General features: G+C 40.0%; 1 protein-coding gene across 16 annotated transcripts in view; it reads right to left on the minus strand.

The window, feature by feature from the left end:
* Positions 1–27,021, minus strand: part of camk2g1 (calcium/calmodulin-dependent protein kinase (CaM kinase) II gamma 1) — a 60,912-nt gene that overhangs the window by 24,396 nt on the left and 9,495 nt on the right. For all 16 annotated transcript variants that reach the window (XM_026915402.3, XM_026915399.3, XM_026915408.3 and 13 more), the window contains exons 3-5: positions 4,937–4,996; positions 498–552; positions 29–94 (exon numbers count right to left, since the gene is read on the minus strand). In XM_026915402.3, coding sequence (XP_026771203.1) covers positions 29–94; positions 498–552; positions 4,937–4,996 — 181 coding nt within the window. The remainder of the gene's footprint in view (positions 1–28; positions 95–497; positions 553–4,936; positions 4,997–27,021) is intronic.

A 27,021-nucleotide genomic window follows, 5' to 3' on the forward strand; every position in this document is an offset into this window, starting at 1 on the left:
CAGTAAATTGGAGAATTGGAGTGCCCACCTCGCATCAGCCTCACTGTAATACTCTCTGGCAACGATGTCTTCAAACAGCTCCCCTCCAGTCACACTGCAGAGAGACAAACAGCCAGAGAGAGAGAGACAAGGAGAGAGACAGTCAGACAGAGACACAGAAGAGAGAGACACACACACACGCATGCACACATGCACACATACACACTCACACAATGGTGCAGCAGTCACTTCTGGTTTGCAATAGTATGGTTTTGTAATTCTTTTCAACTCTACCTACAGCTGAATAAAATGCAAATTCTGCTAGCATGAAGGAGTCCACTGCTTTTAAGAGAACAGTGCTACAAACCATACAGCATAAACTGCTAAACTACACAGTAGCATCCACACTCATGGAATAACAGTGTATTGAGCTGTGTGCTAGGGTTCTTTAATCATATTACAGTATTGATGTAACACGTGTGTATGTGCTCGTGCGTATGTTCTCCAGCCATACTTACAGGTCAAAGACCAGGTAATGAAAACCTTCTTCTGCAATACTGTCATGCAGTCGGACTGAGGAGGTTAAAAAAAATGAAAAATGAGCATGTGACTTCAGGTTTAGTGATGAAAGCAAAGCACTTAAGCAAACACAATATTAGACACAGCCAATAACAACCTGCTCTCATAACACATCAATTAAAACACCTTATTCTGCCATCACATCATTACACAAGAGGCTGTCCACAGAGGCTGGAAGGTAGGGTGTGTGTGTGTGTGTGTGTGTGTGTGTGTGTGTGTGTGTGTGTGTGTGTGAGCGTGCATGTGTGTGTGTGTGTGTGTGTATACAATCATTATATCAGAGAGTCACACAATAAGTGTGAGAGAGGCAGAACGAGAAGGAAGGATGAGTGAAAACCTTTATAAAAAAAAGAGGGTCTGGAGAGAGAGGGAGAGAGAGAGAACAGAGAAAAGAAGAGAAATATGAAAAGAGTGATAAATGGAGGGAGAAAGAGGAAGAGTAAGTAAACACTGCCCAGAATAGCAGAAGCCTTCAGGGAGTCCTGAGAGAAAGAGCAACTTAGCAACTAGGTGAAGAACTAAACAGGGAAGAAGGGAGAGAGAAAAAAATTTAACCCTTACAAATGGTACATTAAGAAGTAAGTTTTATAGGACACATGCACACTTTAACTACCTACTTCACAAAATACCTACTTCTGGCTATATTAAGGCACTTGTATATTAAAGGCACTTGGCATGCACCAATGCCACGTCTACATTTTCAATACCAACATCAGAGCTCTGAGTTTCAGCTGATGCCCGGTACTGCCCTGATACCGACTTCCTCACAGGTGGGTTAGATTGGTGATGAAACTGAACTATGCAGAGCGTTAGATCTGTTAAAGCAACGGTAATTGTCTCTAACTTATTGTACTCCTTGCTGAAAATGACAAGGGATCCACTGAATCCACTGTTTTAATCAGATGACACCCAAAACCAAACTGATTCTCAAATCCTCTTAGGCCCCGGTCACATGTATAGAAATATTTTTGAAAACATAGTTTTTATCCCTGCATTCCTATCCACAAAAACAGCATTTTTAAGAGTATCACCATACACAAAAAACACAGAAAACTATATGAAACCACTCACATTAGCACACCAGTCTGGTATGTCATTAACTGTTATGTAAAACACCTCAAGAATCCTATTAAGAGCATGTGTATTGAGCAGTAGAAAAGATGAAACATGGAAAACCACAAACATGGCCAAAAAAATGACAAACACAAGGATTCATGTGTGGAGGGGCCAAGGAGTTAGAACTACTGCTTAAGGTTAAATGTGAATACAAAGTGTTTGTCTGGGTCTTATCTAAAATCTTTTCGCAGTGTGGTTTACACCATCAGAGTGGTATAAAGCCATAAGCAGCCATAAACCATTCAGCTTTCCCCTCCAAGGCCACACACTCGAAACACAAAAGTGCCTCGGCTAGACCATCTAAATAGTAGTGTAAGAGGGGGAGCTTTCTGAACTGACAGGCAACATGATTGACAGGTAAATAGAGACACCTCCTAGTCCTGATTGGTGGGTGTGGGGTGACACAGAGACCAGAGTTCTTCATCCTAGTAAATATTTTATTGACAGCTGATATAATGAGAGGTCAACTGCCAAATCCTACATTCACCGGCTTGACCTTTAAGAACCATCTTTATTCTTAGATTACCTAAATATTTTCCTTATTGTTTCTCTTTGTGATGAGAGGAAAACTGATGAGCGTGCATTCACATCCCTGTAATTTATTTACCCTCACACCCCTCTGTCTTTTCCATTTCATACTGCATTTTTCATTCCTATGCATACAGCAGTTCACGTCTATCATCCAAGATCATGGTTTCATTCTATGTGGTTTGGATAAAATTGTATGTTAAGTCATGCGAACGAGGAAGTGATAGAGAGAGAGAGAGAGAGAGAGAGAGAGAGAGAGAGGCTAAGAGGAGAAAATATGGGAGGAAGAGTTAGAAAAGACCAACTACAATATACACTAACTACAAGCACTCTGACCTCTCTCCTCTCTTTTCTCTCAAGAACTCCCTCAATTTCTTTTCTGCCATTGCTCCTTTTGTTCAGCATTTATCTGCAGTCCAAGCAGAAAACATGACAAGCCGTCTCTTTGAGGGAAGGGAGGAAAGCAAGCGAGCAAAAAGGAAAAGCCTCAGGAAACAAAGCGAGGTGCAGGGAGCCGATATGCAACACACGACTCTCACTACAGCAGGAAAGAGGGATGGAAAAAGGATGGTTGGGAGAAATATACCGTAACAGATCAGCAAACCTTGGCATTGACAGATGTTAATTTATTATCAAGTGCTGATTCCAAGCCTGTTATATGGCTTATACAATGACATTAATAATCTAATCTCGGTTCCGGATCGAAATTCAGAACCGGTTTCTCTGCTTCTGAACAGAGCCACTTGTTGGGAACATGTTGGGTTATGCAGCTGCAACACCAAACTCATCTGTTTCTGACTTCAAAACAGAAATAGATTCAGTGCCAAAATGCATCTTAAACCAAGGCTTAACAAAACATAACTAGGTGGTTAAACCAGGTGCTGTTTCTTTTATCCTTTCTCCCATTCTCCTGGGCTCCTCCTGCTCGCTGCATTCCTGGGCTCGCTGCTGATAATTACTGCGTATGAGCACCAAAGCCTCCCGCACCATGCGCCCCCTCTGGCTCCTACCCATTCCCCACCCCAACACACTATTTATAGGCCTTATTATAGAGCCGAGCTCTCTGTCGCTTTCTTTAAGCATCCCTCATACCATTGTCCTTTATTTCCCCTGTAACAATGAGATAGGCTTCTCCCACACTCACAAACACACACTGATGCACACACAGCTGTGAGGACACACACACAGGGGTAGGGTAGCGTTAGGCTGAGTTTCCACTGAACATCTATAAACAAGAACCTGTGGAACTTGGTTCTTGTTCTAGTTTTTTCTCACCGACTTGTGAGAAGAATGAAACAATCACAGTGGTGATCTGCATCATTTCATCGCAAGATGCTATGCTGAACTTAACATGAAATAAGTGCATGAATTAAAATGGTTTCTGTGTCTGACTGACCCTTTAACAAGAATATCTTAACCGCAACAAAATCACTGATGGCTCATGGATGAAGGCTTTTTAAATTTCATTAACTATAGCATGGATTCCTAATGAATATAGCATGGAATTTTTGGCTTATTATTGAGATCGCAATTATCATGATTCTTCACAATTTCATAAGGAACAATATGTATACTTATTAAATTCTTACATTACCACAGAAGAGCATGGTAGCACCGTTATCCTAGCGGATGTCTATGAAGGACAGCTCATATGCAGTTTGAAATACTGATTTACTGCACATTTGTACTGAAACAGCTAAAATCTAGAGCAACATATCTGCTATTTCGCATAAATCTTAATCATATTATGATATCAAGAGCAAGATCATAAGTTAAAAAGAATCCAGCAATAGAATCAGCTAGCTAAATAATTAGTTGCAGAAATGTTTCTGTTCTTATGTGCACAGCAACTCATCATCATCCATCCGAGTGAAAAGCAGTCTTAATAAACACGCTCAAGACGGTGCATGTTGCCATGACTCACTCGCTATAGTCATTCATTTTGTACATTTACTCATTGTTTGTTTAGTAATTGGGAATTTAATATTTAGTACATAATATTAATCATGTGTTTAGGACACTTTCACTCTTTCTCACTGTAAGCAGACGTTTGGGTCTCTTTAAACCTCACTCACAGCTTAGATTTCTGACATTCCTCCTCTTTTCCTTCTGTAGATTCACTGCAATTCAAGTGTGTGTGTGTGTGTGTGTGTGTGTGTGTGTGTTTGTGTGTGAGGTCATGTGGTACAACATCTCCATTGGTCACAGCAAATAAGGGGGAATAGTAGCACTCTGTTTTATGGAATGGGAGCTCGAGTGCGAATGCTGCTGAATCAAAGCTGTTCTTGCACTGGGAAAGAAAACGACATTGCAATTTTAATGCAATTATTTGTGCAGCACTACGATAAGGTGAAACATTTATACAGTAAAAATTACATTACTCTGATGTATATAGGACAAAACAAAAACCCATGTGATCAGAAAATGAAAGTCCTTCTGTTTGTGAAAAATTAAACTTGTGCTAGTTGAGAAAAACAGCACAATGTTCACTTTTTTAGTTTTCTGTATATATGGTGTTGCATATCAACTAACGGAGCTGCTTAAGTACCAATGGTACCAAACTTCAAGTTCCATTAGTTCCTGTTGGTTCCAAACCTGGCCCGGTAGCACAAATCATACAACTGGAACCTTTGCTACTGAACCAGCAGCCAACAGAGAAACAATTGGCATTACTAATAAACAAGTAACTCTATTACTAATAAAGAAAAACACATTAAAACTAGAACCTACTCACCAATATTGGGGTGTTTGAGAAGACGACAGATTCGGGCCTCTCGTTCCAGCTTCTGGTGATCTACAGAAATGAGGACAGAGAAAAAAGGGACAGTTATAAAACTAGAAATAATTCAGCAACCCTTTCCAACTCCCTGAAGAGTGAGTGACCTGGTGTAAACCACTACTTAAGCTTTTCCCACTGAAAACTGGTGACATGGCCCTCAAAACAGAAGCAGGAAACAGCACAGCATTCACACACACATAGAGAGCTGAGAGTGGAAAAGGAGTGGAAGAGGAGTGAGGGAGTTAGTTAGGCAGGCAGGGGCTTGTTCCCCTCGCTGCTGAGCGTGTTGTTAGGGAACATCGCTGCGTTAGCACTCCTGCCTGCATGGCCTGAACGTATGGATGTCTTGCAATGCTCTCCCTAATGAACACGGCTTTGCACATAAACACAAACACACACACACAAGCAGTGACAAGTGTGTCCAAGTTGGCTGGAAAGAAACCCATAATGAAACCAATAATGAATCCCTTAAGACACGATCAAACAACGTAAAGGAGAGCCCTGAGGAGGACCCTGATAAATGAGTGTGGTTTGACACGCAGGGATAATTTCACTAATAATTGGTATAAACTGCACACAACAATTCAACTACCTTGCTGCTACTTGGACATTAGGAATCACAGACATTAAATGAAGAAAGAAACTGCATGATCTACAGAAACAACACTGAATAATGAATTTGGATTAGCTTTCAAATCAGCAACAGTTTGGGAATGACTCGACATTATCATGCCAATGGACACACTGTAACTTTCAGTGCGTGTTAGTATTGCAATCCATAGCTTAGCTTCAATAGTACGTGGATAAACTTTAAATTAACTGTTGAAACAATTAATAGCTCTGAATGTCTACTCTTGGTCTGAGCCCTGGGTTAGGGTTTCACCTGTGAAGACTGTACTTGTTAAAACGGATAAACCAACAAGAGAGCTGTCTATGGGAGAAAAGCAAGCCATTTTGAGGTTGGGAAAAGAGGGAAAATCAATCAGAGCCATTGCACAAGCAAAGGGCATAGCCAATAGAACAATTTGGAATGTCCTGAAAAAGAAAGAAACCACTGGTGTACTAACAACCAGACATGGAACAGGTCAACCAAGGAAGAAAAAAAAAAAGCAGTTGATGACTGAGCTGTGAAGAAAAACCCCAAAACAACGGTCAGTGACATCACCAACATCCTCCACAGGGCAAGGGTGAAGGAATCACAATCCACCATTCGAAGAAGACTCTGAGAGCAGAAGGCCAGATTGGAATTTGCAAAGAAATACAGAGAAGAGCCACGAAAGTTCTAGAACCAAGACCGACTTTTACCAAAGTGATGGAAAGGCCAAAGTGTGGAGAAAGAAAGGATCTGCTCATGATCCAAAACATACAAGCTCATTGGTCAAGCATGGTGGAGGTAGTGTGATGGCTTGGGCTTGCATGGCTGTTACTGGAACTGACTTACTAATCTTTTTGACTTTATCATGTTGGTAGCAGCAGAATGCAATTTACAGAGAAATGCAAGACAATGACCCAAACACACTGCCAACACAACAAAGGACTTCATCAAGGGAAAAAAAGTGGAAGGTTTTAGACTGGCCAAGTCAATCACCAGACCTTAACCCATCTGAGCATGCATTTCACCTCCTGAAGAGGAAAGTGAAGGGAGAAACCCCCCAAAACAAACAACAACCGGTGAAATTTATTTCACAGAGGTCGATGGTTGCAAAAACTTCGACAACCCCTGCTCTTGATTGTGCTCAGCTGCATTTGAGATAACAGTTACTAGAAAACAAGACACAAATGATCTCCCTATGAACGTCCCAGACGGACTACAACCAACACTGCAACTTTAAATGATATTTTCAAAATAGCACTTTACACCACATGTATTTATACAGGATACGTGATCTATTTGCTAATCCGTTTGTTTTATGACACTTAAGTACAGCAGTCTTTCACGTTAGCAAGCAAATATTGCATAATCCACAATACAAAAGCACACCTGTCAGCTCTGCAGTGTCGACACCTCATCATATATAGCTCTTTAAGAGCTTCATTAAGGGTTGTGCATGATGGAAAAGGTCAAAGGTCATTTTTTGTCAATACCTTGTACATAAGAGTTGTACTGAAAAGTATATCCAATCCTAATTAGTTCTAATAGTTATCTAGTTGTTTTCCAAATGTTTTCTTTTTCTTTTGCAGCAAAAAATAAAAGGTTTCCATGAGCACAGATGATAAAGAGGTAGCCTCTTATGTCTTGGTCATACAATACTAATAACATGGCCGTTGTTTAAGGGCTTGATGGCAATACCAGTATGTGGAGAGCAATGAGGCTGATGACCAATAAAATATTGATATTGGGTATACAAAGTACACTATGATTTATTCATCATAAATATTACTAAAAGATAAATCAATAGATTTATTAAATAATCCACAGACATTCTTACAATTTGAAAAATGTCCTACACATCAGCAAGATGTAAATAGGTGTATAAATTGTATGGGAAATCTACCATTTCATAGAGCCACACAACTGAAAAGCAAGCACTAAAAGTCTAAAAGTAAAAGCTTTCCATGAATTTAAGCAGACATTTTGCATGAACATTGAATTACTGATCAGGATTGACAAGCGAATTTCAAAAGGATTTTTAAAAGCGTAAAACATCAACATGATACTAAGATTTTGGAGGTAATTTATTTGCATTTCTGAATGGATTCTTGGTATTTCGATATTTTTATAAACACAGAGGTTTGTAAAGGACCTTGTGAGGCTCCAATGTCAGGCTACACAGAACAGTGTATACACAACTACCTTTTGTTTAAATTTCCATAACATCATTGCGACTTCCCAGAACTGCAATTATCAAGATGACGATAAGCACATTTTGCATTTAAGTAAGGTTAGGAAAGTTAGCTAATGGGGCTAAGATGTACATTTGTGAACCAGGTAGTAAGAAATGCTTTAATAATTGATTAGATATTCTCACATAAATGATACTGTAGTCTAAATTATGCATGCAAAGCATTAAATTTATTCAAGTTTCCGCTGCTGATGCTAGGCTAACACCCATGCTACTCCAGTGACAACCTGGCAGATCACAGGTTGAGAAGTAACATTTGAGAATTATCTCCAATTTTCAAAAGTTCATTTATAATTCAGTGCTGCAGAACATGATGAGAAACATTAACCAACATTGGTTAATTGAAATAACATCTAGAGAGGCTGACATACTGGAAAAAAATATTATATAATATTAGTATTAGTAAAAATATTAGTATAATGCATTTTATATATATATATATATATATATATATATATATATATATATATATATATATATATATATATATATATATATATATATATGAGAAACATTAACCAACATTGGTTAAATGAAATAACATCTAGAGAGGCTGACATACTGGAAAAAAATATTGTCATGTGGTAGTTATGCAAAGTATAATGCGTATATATATATATATATATATATATATATATATATATATATGGGTTTTTTTTTTTATGCGACTGTGCTAGTACGTACATTTTGATTTTGATTACAATTAAACCAAAATGTACAGAACCCACACATTCATACGTGTCAAATATTTTTTTACAGCAGTGAAAATCTCAATATACATATATGGATCAGACTGGCTGGATTGGACAGAAAGTAGGACTAACAGTCCATGCTTATTTCAAAACGTGCTTTTATACCAGCTGTTTAAGGGATATAAAAGGATGCTTGTGAGTTAACTGTGAATCCGTGCAGGTCAATGTTTGCTGTGTACAACATACTGTGTACACAAGTCCATTACAGCTATAAAGATGTATATCGAAGTGCCTATAAAAATCAATTCCTATGCTGTAATGTGTCTAAATTCTGTTATTTCTGATTGAATTTATGTGATACTCCCTATGAAAGAGATTCCCCAGAGCGCTGAACTGAAACTGAGGTGGAGTCGCTACTTAAAATACGTTGCTGTACATCGCTGAAGGGTGTGTGATTCTCTGTACATTCTCCAGTTCATATAAAACCATAGCGCAAGCACACTCAACCATATTAACAAGAACATTACCAGACACAGGTGAGCGTGTTTGTTTCTACTCATCACCTCTGCTCTGTTCTCTCATGACTTTCCTCTTTCTGCTTCTTATCATCTTGGCTCATTCACCGTCTAGGTTGGATCAGAGCTTCTCGCTTCCTCAAACCCTCACACACACACACACACACACACACATACAAGCACACATGCGCACACAGAGCAGTAATACTCCAAGCTAACAGTATTTCATCCTGTCCCCTGACCCAGCCTATGATTATCTTTAGAATTCCGCTGTTATGAATACACTCTCTTCTGCTCTACTGACCACCAGCAGTGTCACAGAGATCACGCTGCTCCAATCTCAAACCAGAAGAGTCAGAGGAAGAACAAGACAAAGTGGGAGGAAATGAGAACAAATACAGGGGAGAAAGTCATTCAGGAGAATCAAAGTGGGCGTGGCCTAAACCTTTTGGCGGTTGTTTTTAGTTATTTATGTATTTATTTTATTATGAAATATGAACCTTACCACTACGCCCTGGGAAACAGTAGAAAACAGTGGAAACACAAGGTTTTTTCTTTAACACAATATATAACAACAGTACCTGTGTCCATTTTCATTTAACAATGATGAAGAACAATGAAAAACGCATACAATGAAAGTTAATATTTTTTTAATTAATTAAACCCAAGCAGAGATATGGTCTGTGAGGGCTATATGGAGCAACTCTGAGACCACTCAGAACAGTGACACCAAACAGCTCAGACACAGACTTTTTCAATCACTAATATCATGCTAAATTTAATGGCATCACTGCACACTAAACTGATGACGGAGCTGTCACTGTAGTTGTTCCAGTTTCCTCTCAAGTACATGGAAAAAGAACTACACCTATAACACTGAGTTCTGTTGGTTCCTGTTTGGACAGGTTCTGGGTTTGAATGTGCAGTGGAAAACTGACCTTTTTGACACAGTAAATTTTCATCCACACATCACTCTTTTCATCAATCTGTCAGTTTTCCCTCTGCCTTTATTAACAATAAGAAAAGGTCATCTATGTTATCTCTAAGACAAATGGAGCTCTATGAACCTTTTATTTCCCTCAAAGTAAAGCACTTTTCCCCTGAACCATTAAAATGAATACAAAACTACACACTTAAAAAAAAAAAAATATCTAGTTAGAAATCTACTGCAGACAATCCTTTGATTAATGTTCGTCATTAGCATTAGTCATTCCAAGATTCAAACTAAATAAAGTCATTAATTGAACAGATAATTGGCTCATATTTGGTGTTATTCTACCTTTCATGGGTGTGTTGTACAGTGTTAATGTAGTCCAACCAGTCAGACGTACTCAGTCTTACTGTATTTACTTTAGCCAGCCAAACCACACATTTGGTATTTTAGCAGACCAAGACGCACATTTCCTCTCTCTTAGTACACACACACACACACACACACACACACACGAAACTGGAGAGGAAGTTCCATTACTATATTACACTGGAGACGCCAGTGAGACACGTCAGCACACTGCTATCACCACTGCTCCAATTTCACTACAGATCACACACACGCACACACACAGACACACACACACACAGACAAGACCCACAGTAATATACACACACTCACACACACTCACACACACTCACACACACTCACACACACTCACACACACTCACTCAAATGTGATGCATAATTAAATGAGGGTGTGGAGATAGGATGGGTTCCAGGCCCTGACATTGATTCTACATAAAGACAAATTGAAAGAAGGCCTGAGAGATGAGAGACGAGAGATGAGACAGTGGGAGCCACAAAACACAAAAAGCAATCAAGTGCTCTGAACACACCATCAGTTAGTTTGAACAGTGGTGCATGTGTAGCAAAATAAGACATGAAACACAGAAAGAGTGATTATCTATATAATGATGGGGGAAATCATAATGTTGATAAGAGGGATATTAAATGAGAAGAGAAACTCAAACCCTGATTTCTGTCTGCATTTGGCAAAGACCAAATGCAGAACAAACAGAGGCAACATTTACTACAGAGTTATGCACATGCCTCCATAGCGCCTGTACACATTTTTAATCTCCACTGCATCTCAGCACATGGTCACTGGTATGACCAGAACGCAGCTCCAGTGCAACTGGGAATGCAAACACTGCGCACACATGAAGGACATTTATATATTTATAGGTCTGTTTATATTGATTGTAAATGATCAATGCAGTCTTGTTTCTGAATAAAAGGATGCGCTGACCTCGCTATAAGTATGAATGCTGAGACACTTGAAAAGGCCATTTTCACCATTCAAGGAAATCCAACTGCATTCCAGACCGAGAGGCACAAATGAGTCTTAAGCCTGCTTTTGTGTGTGTCTGTGTCTGTGTGTGTGTGTCTGTGTCTGTGTCGGTGTGTGTATTTACGCTGCCCTTCTATTATTAATTCTGTCACGTGACCATCAGTTCATTCATTCCTAGTTTATGACTAATGCCAACTGGGCCAGAACCTTCTCCTCATTAATGCCCGCTCTCAAAAGCTTTTCCTGTCTCGTCAATTGGACATCTGCACTGCCATTACTGATTTATACTGCCACTTCCCATTCCTCAATCTTAACCACTGTGTAAGAGTGCACCTCAGCTCACAGATCTCAGAGGAGACAAAGAGGAACAAGCCGCCCTTCTTCTCTGAATCAGAGTAAGAGGAGAAAGACTCCCTGCCTATAATTAGTGAGCTACAAAAAAAGTTTGTCTTGCAAGTAGAGCTCTCACAACAGACGTAATTTTGTTAAACTGTCAGTGATCAGATTATTGATTATTAACGGAATTTATCTTATTGTTGGATATTGCTTAACTGGAATGCATCCCTGACCAAAAAAAAAAAAAAAAAAAAAAAAAAAAAAAGAGAGAGACCTTTAATATCTTTACGACATAGTCAGAATATGGGAGAAACAATAAATATGCAAAGTTATTTACTTCGATTCGACAGCTGCAGTTCTTGGGTATAAATCTACAGCATCCAGATGAGATTATCCACTGAAGCTGGGGTGAGACTTGGGCATAAACTGTTAGGGAAAGTGCGAATGTTATTTAAGTGGGAATGTTATCTAATGGTATCTAAGTGGGACCATGAGTAATCAGTAGTGTGAAAAACCTGACATCACATCAAGTAGTAAAAAAAATCAGCCTGTGAGTAAGAACTACTAGCTAATTGTAGCACAGAGAACTGATTTAGCAGAATACGGCTTTAAAAAAAAAAAAAAAAAAAAAAAAAAGACACCAGCATACCTTAAATGTTGCAATCCCACTGAATAAAGAGGGCAGACGTGGAAAAAAGTTTGATATTGGTTTGTCAGTGCAAAGCTGTTTATCTAGCCAACATACAGCTGATGCCTCTGGCGAAAAAGCTAGTAACAACCAGTCAGTCCAGCTTTTATACGTCTTCAGACCACACTGCTTCAGTCGATTGAAATGCCACCCACACTGAAATGCCACTCTAATAATAATAGGTTTCATTTGGGCTTTGTCAGCAGTTTTTGGTCGCTATTGTACAAAGTTGTGCTGCTGAAATGTTGTTCTTTGACAAGTATTCGATATACACCCCCACAGAGAAAATGCAAATGCCTAGAAATAACTTAAGTGTCCTAAAAAGGCTTTTATTCAAGCCTAGAGGCAGGCTCTGGGCACTGAAGTTGTCAGGGACTGTCACTGACACTTGTGAGATGCTTTATCCTGGTCAGTTTCTTATGAAAAAGATTACTCAGTACATCCCTGGCTAGTGACCTGAAAATCTTTTGCCCTTAAACAACTACATATAGAATTTCAAAAACAAATATTAAATAAGATATATAGAAAATACAAATCTTAATTAAGATGCTGGTCTATGTTCCCGGTGGTTTATGATTCCTACTTTACCTACATTGCCATTCGACTACCTGCTGATAGTGGAGTGGAATTAGCACTCACTTCATCTCTAGTTAGAGAGACTAATGCAGCAGCGCTTTACTCCATTAGTCTGTTCAGCTCTCTCACCTCCTCAGCTATACACTCTACTCAAACAGATAAGCTTAAACTTTCAGCAACTTTCAGCAACTTATCTAACTAGCCCAGCCAAGTCTGTCTTATAGCTGCAATGCATTATGGAACTATGAGTTCCGCCTTGTTATCTCCACTACTTCTACATTGGTTTGATCATTAACGTGACACTGAACGTCACTGGAAAATGTCGAGTGAGAAAAGTACCTCTTGCTCTTTTGTTTTTAGGAGCAAACCACCAAATCTAACCACTATCATATATGTTTGAGATTCTGGATCATTTGTCTCCTGTTAAATGCTGTTGTAACTGTGTTAGCAATGTTTCTTATGCCATGACATAAGAGTGACAGACAGCCGTTAACTTCTCACAGGAATAACAGAAATACAGCACCAACCAACAAATTAGCAACATAATCGCTCTAAGCACATCACAGATATTTCAATATAAATCTACTGAATGTGTTTCAGGGTGGAGTGATTCAGAGCTAGACAGTGACAGCTGAACATGTCCTAAAGCAGAGATTGTTAGAGTGGGATTAAGCTTTAAGCTGGGAAGGCCTGGTGTAAGCTCTGCACATGTGGCCCAGAATTTCCAGCCTTGCCAATGCTCCTTGGCACTAAAAAATACCAAGAAAATACAAAACCTGTGAACTAACATTAAAGACAGCTTGAAAGAATCGGTTGCAGGCTTTCTCAACAGAACCTCACATTCATCTCTTCAGGGACCACCACAATAGCTAAAAGCCATAAACGCTTAGCGATCTTTCCTCCTCCATCTCCACAGAATAATAAATAATAAAGCTTGGCTACGCATTCCGCTTTCATTGGAGCTGATGAGGACGTTCACAGAACCACAAACACTGTGATAAAGCCGAAATTACAGCCGCTTCGTGTTCCGTGACTTGTCAAGATAATGCCTTCATTAGGATGCCTGAGAGAGAGAGAGACAGAGAGAGAGAGAGAGAGAGAGAGAGACAGAAGGCAGATGAGGAGGGAGAGAAAACACACACACACACACACACACACAGTATCAACAAAGATCTATAAATCCAGACACCTGTAAGGGACCACACAGGTATATGTAATGTGTATACGTATACGTAAGTACTGTGTGTTTTATGGGAACAGAAAGTCAGAGAGATGGAAAGTGGATATCCATCAAAGGGACTTCAATTCCCAGAAAGAGCGCTCACTTATTTAACACATTAAATATTCATTCAACCACTACTCTATTCATCCATCCATGTGTGTGCGTGTGTGTGTGTGCACGCGCATGTGTGTGTATGTCTGTATAAGGCCAATGTTTAGCTTGATTGTGCTGAGGCTTGGGGATTTCTTGCTCAATTACTAGCCCACAAATGTGAAGCCCTCACGTTTTTGTTGCAATCAACAAATCTGCCGCAGCCAGCAGCAGGGAAAGTTGAACACACAGGCTTGCAGAGCATTTTGGTGCAGTCCTGCCTGAATCTCCATCCATAAAACAAGAAACTATAAGCTTTTATTACATATCGTGAAAAAAAAAAATAGCTAAAAAGCATTCAGTCTTGTCAACAGTCATCTTATTCCTTTACACTCAGCCTGGCACTGCATTGGCCCAATGGTCACCACGGACACGCATTTCAGTACTACCACCTCAACGGACTCTTCACCACATCACCAGAGCACGCTGAACGGATGGACATGGTGTGATATCAGGCTGGATGTGTAGATCCGTAGGGCCTATAAATACATCAGAAAAACGTGCCATGATTGCAGCTACTAATTTAGTCATACGTAAAGTAATTGCCTGTCTTCTTCAAAGGTCACACAAATCAAACGTTTTGTGTTACACTGACTATGTACGTCATATTACGTGTGCAACGCATAGGCATAGTTACACTCTGACCTAGCATTAATGAATAAGAGCAACGTGTGAGCTTACACACAGGGCTGGCCGATATGATGCTATAATATTGATATCATGATAAATAAAGTCACAGTACACTTTCTTTATGTATACACAGTGGGGTCCAAAAGTCAGAGACCACTAGTGGAAATGCTTCTAATTTGCATTCTTTTCTAATTTAATACAACAGCTTTCATTACAAATTATATTACTGACAACAGCTCGAGCGAAAAGTAAAATCTTTGAAATATTTACAGTTTGTTAGTATTTGTCCACAAGTTTGTGCCTTGATCCATTTTAGATGCTTCAATAGAAGAGATTAGGCATGAGGAACATCTGACCTTTTGTACAAAGCAGTTAACATGGTCAATATCACAAATTTGCTTACATTTAAATAGGGACCTAATAGGGCAGAATCTTGAATATTAGATAATACATGCATGCTTATATTTCATAACAAGATATTAATATTGAGGGTGTTTCATGGAGGTTCGATTCTGAGCTACTGTCTGTGCGGAGTTTCACATGTTCATCCCGTATCGACGTGGATTTCCTCCAGGTTCTCAGGTTTCCTCCCACCTCCCAAAAAACATGCCACTAGGTATGAACGAGTGTGTGAATGTGTGTGTGCATGGTGCCTAGCAATGGACTGGTGTCTCACTGGTGTCTCGTGAGGTGTACTCCCACCTCACGCTCAGTGTTCCTGGGACAGACTCCAGATCCACCATGACCCTGATTAAGCGACTACTGAAGATGAGTGAATAAAGGAATGTTATTATTACATAATAAATGAATGGTTGCTTAACAACATATTTTTTTGGCAAGGCAAGGCTTTTATAACACCCCTTTTGAGGATGCTTTTGTTCGAGCAAAGATATTTTCGCTAAGATACACGAACTATGATTTATTATTTTTAGATTTCAAATCTCCATTATAAATTTACTTTCTTCAACCATTCAAACAGTCAAATACAAATCATGTAATCACGTATAAAGGAGGAAGTCAGAGGGTTTGCGTGATGTAGACCTTTTTGACTTTACACAGCCTGCCTATATTAGTGCATGTTTTTCTATGATGATTTATCAGCACCTACAAGGCCACTGAAGTGGAGCTTGTAGCTTAACGGTAGCGCAAAACGGGAGGGATTAATTAACTTGGGTCTGTTACAGTTCAGCTAAAGTCTGTCTGACTCACTCACTTTCTCCATCTCTCACTCAGTATTCTGGGAGAGATTTACCTCAGAGGCCAAGGGGGAGGTCACATAGCCTCATGCTATAAAAAAAAAAAAAAAAAAAAAACACAACACCAAAATCCCCACAGGGCTCAGCTCTCACACCACTCACCAGACCACATGCAGGCATGAGGAGCAAGTGTGTGTGTGTGTGAGCCACTGTCTGTGCGGAGTTTCACATGTGTGTGTGGGTGTCAGTCATATAGATGTGCTGATGTATAAAGGAAAGAGATGCCACTGATAGCTTTCGCTTTTTTTTTTTTTTTTTTAAAAAAAGGTGTGTGTGTGTGTGTGTGTGTGTGTGTGTATGAGCCACTGACTGTGCAGAGTTTCACATGTGTGTGTGGGTGTCAGTCATATAGATGTGCTGATGTATAAAGGAAAGATGCCACTGATAGCTTTCCCTGTTTTTTTTTTTTTTTTTTTTTAAAAAAAAAAAAAAAAAAAGAAAAAAAAAGGGGGGGAGGAAAACGTCCAGACAGAATCTTAGTAAATGTCACTGTATCCACTCAAACACACACACACAATCCTCTCCGCTCCTCTTTATCTGTGGTGGGTCATCAGTCCTGTGCAGGCTTTGCAGTTGTCCATGGTCTGACTTATCTGCCTTATTCTTCTGTGTCCCACTTGCCATCCTCCTATCACCTTTCTCGCTGCTCTCTGATCTCCTAGCTGGTTCTTTAACAGCTCAATTGTCATTTCCAGTCATAGAAAATGTCATGCATATAATAAAAGGGTTGAAGAGCTATTTGAGTGCTTGACAAACTTTATCTTGCACCAATTATCCTGAAGGGTACAATTCAGAAAGAAAACGAAATCAAAATTACACACAAAACTTTTAGCATCAGCTTCAAAATTACGGAGACTTGGTAACTACTGGCCATATTTAACTAGTACAGATTAAAATTATTATCTATTAAAAAAAGAAAGCAAAGACTGACCTGAAGGACTCATTTGTCCCCATCTAGCACTAGTTTTATCTTGTGGGCTAATCTAAGGTCAGCCAAGAGGAAAGAGTGGAGAATAGGTGTTCTTTTTGTTCAGCTCTTGGTGGAGCTCATGGCTGCTGTAGTCCCTCGTGGCCACTTTATGTAAGCGTAGCCTTGGCACCAAACAAACGGAGAATAGCTACAAAGGCTTTCCCCATCCGCCCATCCAAAGTTCCATTTGCATTAGCTTTCCAACATTCACAAGTGAGGTGAAATGAATTAGTGGAACTGCTCGTTTCACACCATGGCCCTGAATGGTGCATGGTCACTTTCAGATGGATGAAGATCTCTGTTCTGCAAAGGCGCTGCAGAGAACGGAATAAAAACGGCACCAACATTTAGTCTATAAACAGCCTGACAAAGCTTACAGATGACAAATAAAATGTTGCAGTAGCAATTAAGCCAGTTGTGATCAGCCAGAGCCTGTCGACTGTCAAATTCAAGAAATGCCAAATTTGTGAAATGCATCAAAGGACCTGCAGGCACTCTGATAACGCTACTAGCTAAAAAAGTGAAAACATGCGGACGCATGTTCACAAACAAGCATGGGAACGAGTTCAATATGCACAGTGTAGCTGCACAAATTCAAATCACTGGATTGGAGCCTGTAAAGTGAATTCTGGGTAATGAAATCCTTAACATAAAAGCACCCCTGTGAAGAAAGACTGGCAACCAAGTCAACATGGACACAGAAGCAAACAATGCATCCCATAAGTAAATCCATCAGGCCATACACATACACACATATACACACATGCAGTCCCTGAGGAGAGAATTCGCAGCAGATTATCAGTCCAAAAGCGATGGCTCATCAGAAAGAGGCTCTCAGTGAGCATATTAGGGCATTGGGCAAATGTGGAGCACGTCATTAAAAAGCTTTCAGACGGCCTTTTCCCCCCTGCAGCACTGCTCTGTAGCCTACGCCATCTTTCACACCCTGTTAAGCCTCCGTCAGACGTTTATGACAATCCTGCTCTTTCCCTAATGTTGCTGTTATTACAGTGTCCCTCTCTGTCCATGGTCAGGACATAACACATTTACTCCACACACATACTAATCAAGACATCTCTCTCTCAGTCTATCTTTCACTCCATCTCTCTTTATTTATATCTGTCCATGAGGTTGTATCTCAAACTGAAAGCAAATAGCATTCGAAGCCACTAATAATTGAGCCCATCACTAGGCAACGTCTGATTTAGCAGCTCTAATATCGTTAGGCTTAACACGTAATTTAATACTACAAAATATTGATTATATTAGTTCAGTTCAAGTATGCCTAATGTGATTTGTAGAGAAATGTGTCACAATTAGATCTAAGGAGCTTGAGAATTCAGGGTGCACCATAAACAGAAACTGTGCAAAAAAAAAAACTTTCATTTAAAATTTTTTTGTCAGGCTGCATGAAAATGGGTGAATTATAAATGGAAATGAATGCATCTGAGCACAGCACTTCTTGCTACACACAGCAATAGCACTGTCCACATTGCAGGGGTGTCTATGGCTGCATTCATACTGCAGGCAAAAGGGAACCAAATCCGATCATTTAACTCATACAGGACACAGTTCTGTATTTTTCATGGCAGGGTGAACAGAAAGTCACACTAAATCTGACACTTTCATGTGGATCACTTTTATATGGTGGTTCTGAAATCCAATATAGATCTGGTATGTGACTGACAGCAGACCAGATCAGTGAATTTTTACATGGCTTTCACAGGACACACTTCACTCATACAATATAAAATACACTACATCACCAAAAGTTTGTGAACACCTGACCATCACAGCCATGTGCGGTTCTTCTCCAAACTGTGGCCACAAAAGTTGGAAGCACACAATCGTACAGGATGCCTTTTTATGTTGTAGCATTACAATTTCTGTTCACTGGAACTAAGAGGCCCAAACCTGTTCCAGCATGACAACTGCACCTGTGCACAAAGCGTGGTTCATAAAGGCATGGCTTGCAAAGATAGGAGCGGAAGAACTCAGAGCCCTGACCACAACCCCACTGAACACCTTTGGGATGAACTGGAACGCTGACTGTGCCCCAGGCCTCCTCTAATCACTAATGCTCTTGCGGCTGAATGAGCACAAATCCCTACATTCATGCTCTGAAACCTAGTGGAAAGCCTTGTCAGAACAGCGGAGGTTATGATAACAGCAAATGGGGGACTAAATCTGGAAAGTGATGTTCAAAAAGCATGTGATGGTCAGGTGCCCACAAATGTTTGGCTGTATAGTGTATATAAAATTCTGACTGACATGTGGTCAAATAGTCACAACCATAATCACTACACTGATCCTTTCTATGCAAACAGCCTGTCGTATTTAACTTCACTATTTTAATGTAATTCTACCTAAACAAACAAGCTAATGGAGATCACTTCGCATTTCACAAGAGTAATCTTGCCCTCTATGCGTTGAGGTTTATTTAGGCGAAAAAGTGACATCTTTAGCTTATATGGGTCAGTTTACGAGTGTGTCCTGCTCAGATTGGTGCGATATCTTGCATTAAAAAGTGCGACTGAAAATCACCACAAAATTCAGATTTTTAAATCCTTTTTCACTGGGCAGTAACCTGGAATTGGGCCGCAAGTCTGAACATAGTCTAATTATGCCCTTAAATATCTATCTGTCTGCAGCTTTTACTTCTCTTGCTAGTGATGCTCTTGAACACTTACACTGATCAGTCATAACATTAAAACTGCCTGCCTAATATTGTGTAGTTCCCCCTTGTGCTGCCAAAACTGCTCTGACTCATCGAGGCATGGACTCCACAAGACCTCTGAAGGTGTGCTGTGATATTTGGCACCAAGACATTAGCAGCAGATCCTTTAAGTCCTGTAAGTCATGAGTGGGGCCTCCATGGACTTGCTTGTCCAGCACATCCCACAGATGCTCAATCGGATTGAGATTTTGGGAATTTGGAGGCCAAGTCAACATCTTGAACTCTTTGTCATGTTCCTCAAACCATTCCTGAACAATTTTTGCAGTGTGGCAGGGCGCATTATCTTGCTGAAAGAGGCCATTGCCATTACAGAATACCGCTGCCATGAAGGGGTGTACTTGGTTTGCAACAATGTTTAGGTAGGTAGTACGTGTCAAAGTAACATCCACATGAATGCCAGGACCCAAATTTTCCCAGCAGAACATCGCCTACGCCAGCTTGCATTCTTTCCATTGTGCATCCTGGAGCCACCTCTTCTCCAGGTAAGCGACACACACGCACCTGGCCATCCACATGATTCAGTGGTCAGCAAGGGCGCTCTGACTAGACTGTGGCTATGCAGCCCCATATGCAGAAAGCTGTGACCCTGAGCCATGACCCTGTTGCCAGTTCACCAGTTGTCCTTCCTTGGACCACTTTTGGTAGGTACTAACCACTGCATACCGGGAACACCCCACAAGACCTGCCGTTTTGGAGATGCTCTGACCCAGTCATCTAGCCATCACAATTTGGCCCTTGTCAAAGTCACTCAGATCCTTATGCTTGCCCATTTTTCCTGCTTCCAACACATCAGCTTCAAGAACTTACTGTTCACATGCTGCCTAATATATCCCACCCCTTGACAGGTGCCATTGCAATGAGACAATCAACGCTATTCACTTCACCTGTCAGTAGTTTTAAATGTTATGGCTGATCGGTGTACTTACAGGCGTTAAAACTAAACTACACAGGGCGGTAGATCTGTAACAGCAGGGTTAGGCATCTCTGCCTTACTACATTCCTTGCTTAAGCATGATTAGCAGGAGTGCATGATCGCACTTTTTCCATTTTGAAGACAACTGTATCAATAAAGTTGGTCAATATCTGACGCTAATCTAATACAAACATCCTCTCCATACTTAGTCAATTCTCTGTGAGCTTCTGTTGACAATTTATGTGAACTGATGTGTGATGAGATATAAAATATAACAGTGCTTTAGATCATAAAATAGGTCAAATCAGATCCTGTTACCAAACCCCAGCATTGTATTCATACATCTTACCTTTGGAATTATTCGTTTCTATCTGAACATGCTCTAATTTTATGATATTACTTGGTACGGTTTTGAGAAAAAGGTTCAAACAGATATTTTTCAATTTCATATTCATACAATATCTTGGTGTAAATCTGACATTGGTATGCAATTACATTAATAACATTAACTCCATTCTGGCAAAATCTTATAATTCCAATGTTTCAACATACCAATTATTTATTAAGATGTGGTGTTCAGCGTATGAATAAAACATGGAATAAAAACGTGTCCGTGTTTGCGCTACCTGCCCAGCTTCACGTAGGCCTTGTCTCATGCAGACAAGCACCACTGAGCACAGGCGACACCCAAGTGTGTGGCGAGCTCTAACATGAGCAAACACACAGGCATGTGCACAAGTATACACAAAATATGCACACACACACACATGATCCTTAGCTTTGTCAAATGATATATTTAAAAGTGCAACATTCATTCATCACGTTATATCAATTACAGATTCTATATCTTCTCTTACACACACACTCAGATACAGTATACAGGATACAAGTAATAAATTATACACAAAATTATATTGTCTATGCAACAATAGCTCTTCGTCTTATAAATATACAATTAGACAGAATGTCACTGTTCTTAAATTCATCACATTCCCACACAAACACCTTTTAATGATGCAGTTGCGTAATGTACAGTCTATGTTTCTTAGGAATTCTGCTGCAAGAATGGTTGTAGTGTGGTTGTAGCTGTGTAGCTGGGGTGCTGAAAGCCTGTGGGGTTTGTACTTGCACTCACTCTGGAATTCTTGTTTAATGGGTTTTCTTGTTACAAAACTGACGTCAGAGAGTGGAAAAAGTGGCATAACGGCGCAGCTTTAGCTGGATAACCACCATGCACCATTTGTTCCCTGCAAATTCGCAGCTTGTTAAAAATATTACCTGGCTTTTACAGAATATGTCTAATTTAGTACGTCACACAGATTTGGCTTGGTCTTTCGTCGCTTGATCATAAATACACATATAAATGAAGTATGTAGCATACAGCAATATCAATGCAGTCTTAATGATCTTGATATTGTGGATACCATCACGAAAAAAAATCTTCTTTCCGTTCAGGAAGCAGCTGTTTAAGTAGGCAGCATTTTTGGCAAACTTTCACATGCTTGTCTCATTTGGCCAGTCTGACCAATATGTTTACTAATCTAACTGAACTGTCATGCAGAGACAGACACAGAGACAGTTTTCTCTAGTGTACAAATGAACATATTTGCTCACAGATTGCCATAAGCCATTTCTATGGTTTAATTAATTTAGACAACCCAAAGTGGCATAAACGCTTATATAAAACTTTCTTGTTAACGTTAATCATTTTATTCTTAGAAATAGCTAACCCAATAATAACATTATGATGACACTTTGACCAATTACAGCGCCTGCTAAAATTAAACTGCAAGCAGTAATGGCTTTTTCCCTCAGCCAGTTAGAGAAAGAAAAATGCCTTTGGAATGGAAATGCCATGTACATGTTGAGATGTTAAGCACATCAAGGGATTGTGCATGTGTAAAACTGACATCTATGGATCACTATAAAGGCTAGTAAACCTTGCACAGAAGAACATGTGACATTTCCACAGTGGAATGAACCTACTGCGGAACCCAGAGAGGAAAGTGGGCCTAAGAATAGCAAAGGGAGAAGATGTGTGTCCCCTCAGACATGGCTATGGATATATTTGGAGAGATGGGGCCTTCTGGGAGTCACTGAACATGCACGCGCACACACACTCGCGCACACACGCACACACACACGCACACGCGCGCACGCACACTAGGATGATGTTGAAAGGGTTGCCCCTGATTTTTTTTTCCCCCCAGCAAGAGTGATGAACCTCCATTTGTCTTCAGGGGAAACCAGCGTGTGATGCTTCTAATCCAGCTAATCTACTCTGACAATTACAAGAAGCAGCGGCTGTGAAGCATATGTCCAACACTTCAGAAAATACGATGTTCCACGAAAAAGCTACAGAACAGCCGCTAGAGCAGTTATATTTTCATTGCTCATGACGGAACTTTAAAATGATTTTGAAAATCATTCTCTATGCTTAATTAGCTATTACAGCAGTTGCAATGCACATACACCTCCTCTGAGAACAGATGAATTTAGAACTAATGGGTTTTAGAGGGAAATTAAATCAAGGATTACCATATAATAAGAGAAAAACACTTCATTATAAGAGCCGCAGAGAGTCTGTAGTGAAATGCAAATTCATATCATAGCATTAAACTCCAATATACAACTAATCAGAAGCATCTGTACAGCAGTGTATGGAATACCCTTTGACTGGGAAGTATGAGCTACCTGCTTTGTCATGAGAAATGTACAGCTTCCTTACGCAGCTACCTGTAAAATGACTGTTCTTTTGACTTCAGTTATTGCTGTTGTGCTTATTTATTTTCCCCATTTGTTAATTAAAGACGATATCCCAGCACCATAAGTCCTCTTGTTACAATTTCAAGTCAAGGATTGTAGCTAGTCATCAACTTATCTTTTCTTCATAGTACTTAAAAATGTCTAAAATATAGCATGTAAATAACATTTATAACATTAACTCATTTTTGCCAAAAACATCAGATGGTATTATGATGAAAAGCATGATAAACATGAGAAGGAACTACAACTATGTTACCTTTTTATTTTATGCAATATTCTTGTTTTTTTGTGGTTTTTGTGATTGGATGTTTATATCATCATGAATTTTCCATATTGTTCCTGCACTAATATACACACATCCTCTTTTTTTCTGTAACAAGCAACAAGATGTTGCTTGATTTCAGAGACCAAATCCCCAAACAGTTGGGAGATTGGCACATTATAATAATTCTACAGAAAGGTCAAGCCTTCAGGCACAGTATACGTTAAGGAGCCCTTTGTTGCCTGCAAGAGCATGTCAGCTGAAGGTGCTTTGCCTCTTGTCCCTCCTGTGTTTCTGAAGTGGCTGCTGGTTGACATGACTAACCCATTAAAATTAATGGAAAACATTTAATGAGAGACGGAAAAACAAAACGGCAATAATAATATATTTTTCTCTTCCTTAGACATTTAACAATATATTGCAAGTTGCAATATAGAAGTGCAAGTTCACACATAAATGTGGTGTGTGAGAAGAGAGAAAGAAAGACACAAGCTGCAGTATTAACAAGGCAACCTGGCTCACCCCAACACACTTATGGAACATTTCAAGTAGACCCAAAGAGGATAAAATTCTGCTTAACAAAGCCTGTCACCAGCAGCAGGGCTCAGCCACGCCAACACTGCAGCAGAATATCCCACGATCCTACTTTAAAACTCCAACCCACAGCCGCTGAGTGAAACTAAAACCGAGGCAGTGGCAATGCAGATCACTGGAGAAACCCCCAGCATGAGCTGTTAATGCGAAGCTCCTTCCTTCACTTCCACGAGCCGTGGTCAAAGCACCAACCTCCAGCTCCCCCACCACACAGATTAAGTCATTAAACTGTTCTTTACAAGGGATCAATAGAAACGTTGAATTATCAATCAACCTGAGCCTGGGATATTGAGCACTCAACGTCATTAGGCGTTGCTGCAAATACAAGGCAGGACATACTCATCAGGGAAAGGAGTAAATTACACTCTCCATGCTTCCTATCCTTGATCTGTGTGGGTGCGTGCATGTGTGTGCATGTGTGTGCGTGTGTGTGTGTGTGTGTGTGTGTGTGTTACAATCCTAACAGATTACAAAAAGACTGAGTATTGTGTCTTGTACACAGCTTTGTAGACCTTCATGACAACTGAAATTGTGGTTCACACACTAACGATCAGGTATCACACATTACCCGCTGTACTAGCAGAGGCTGAACTGATTAAATCAAACAGGCTGGCAATAGCAAAACAAGCATTCAGGTCTCACCAGATTGGTTCTTTTTACCCCATTTACACTAAATTCCAGACAACTGGTAATTTCCACTCACTATTTACTTCCTTTCTTCAACACATGTATCACTGCATCTGTTGACAGCTGATCATGACAGCTGATCATATCTCCAACCTCATCCGGTATATACAAGCTCACGACACGGCTAGCACTGCTCTGATCAGTAGAGGAGAGAGGAATTCCATCCCTCCCACTCGGAAGCAAAGATGCTAATTATGTTCTGCTGGACTCCCAACAAAGGATGGTTAGAGCATCAGTGGGAACACCGATCTCATAGGATGAACCTTTACATCACTGTATCCCTCAAAAGAGATTCAATGCAATGATTTTTAATTGCCTACTGACAGAATCCATACAAATTTGTGTAGTAGATGAACATATACCAGACATTGTCCAGGATCAGATTGAACATATAAAACATTTCTGATACATGGGCTGCATGGAGGAACAGCAGGAAGTGTTGCTGTCTGTGTGTTCCCTGTCCCTGTGTTCACACAGTTTTTTTCCCTCCACCTCCCAAAAACATGTTCGTTGGTTGGATGATTGTGCAACTACAAATTACCTCTAGGTGTGAAGAAGTGCGGATGTAGTGCTGCGGTGCACTCAGTACTCCTGGGATAGGCTTCAGATCCACAGTTACCCTAACCAGGATAAAACATTTACTAAAGCTGAATGAACGGATAAATGAGTGACTGAATGACAATGAATGAGGAACTGAATGAGTGAATGCGTGTTAATGAGTGAGTCAGTGAGTAGATGACACTGTGTGCATAAATGAAAGAGTGACTGAATGAATGGGTGGATAAACGAATGAATGGGAAGCTAAATGAAAATGAGTCAGTGAGTGAGTGAGTGAGTGAGTGGGTGAATAAATGACTGACTGAGTCACTCAATGAGTAAACGAGTGACTGAATGAGTGAGTGAATTAGTGAATGAGTGTAGGTGACAATGTGGGCCTAAATGAAAGAGTGGCTGAATGAATGGGTGGATAAATGAATGAGTCAGTGAGTGAGGGAATAAATGACTGCCTACATAAATGAGTGAGTGACTCAATGAGTGAGTGAGTGAGTGAGTGAGTGAGTGAATGACTCAGACGCCCTCAGTCTGCTCTGAACCTCAATCTGGATGGAAGAAATTAAAGTGTTTGTTCAAGACATCGGCCCCAAAATTCTGCAAGCTAGACCTGACCTGCACACTCGCAGTTCCAACTGTGAATCACGGCTATAATTATGGTAAAGGTTGTGTAATATAACTCAGCCTTAGGAAAGACAGAAAGATCTGAGCTTTGTCCCATGTCTCAGATGTGTGCTTGTGTTTGTGTTTGTGTGTGCAGGCAGCACATAGTCTGGAATCAGTAAGTAAAGCTGATGGAAGCCACAGAGGCGAAGGACGTTACACTGGCCTTATTCCTCAGCTCTGTGGGGAGGTGAACTGTGAGCAAGAAGCCTGCTAGCAGTGCTTAAGACAGAGCAAACACACTGTGTGACTGCAGCATGAGAGCCATAAACATGAGAATCCGAGAAAAATATAAGCGATAATCCTGAAAATTTTAACAGAGCAAAGCCGCATTAGACTCATCAAGCCCTGTGTGCCGTTATAGTTCAGTCCAGCAGGGCAAATATAACAATCCTGCATATTTCTAAAGCAGTGTGTTTGGGGTGTGTGCGTGTGTATCCGCAGTAAACTGCCCATTCTGCATCAACCACACCATTCCACCCCGCCACACCCAACCACATCAAAAGAGAACAAAGATAAAAAAGAACACAAAAAGAAAGAGCAAAGAACACTTTATATCCAATGGCCTGGATAAGAATATGTATAAGTTCTACGTAAAAAAAAAAAAAAAAAAAAGAAAAGATCACAAAGGAAAGATAAATAAACATATCAGAAGAGAAAATGATAGTGAGACAAGATATAGTGAGGAGGGTGGAAAAAGAAA

This window comes from Pangasianodon hypophthalmus, chromosome 12 (genome assembly GCF_027358585.1).
Source record: "Pangasianodon hypophthalmus isolate fPanHyp1 chromosome 12, fPanHyp1.pri, whole genome shotgun sequence".
NCBI lineage: Eukaryota > Metazoa > Chordata > Actinopteri > Siluriformes > Pangasiidae > Pangasianodon > Pangasianodon hypophthalmus.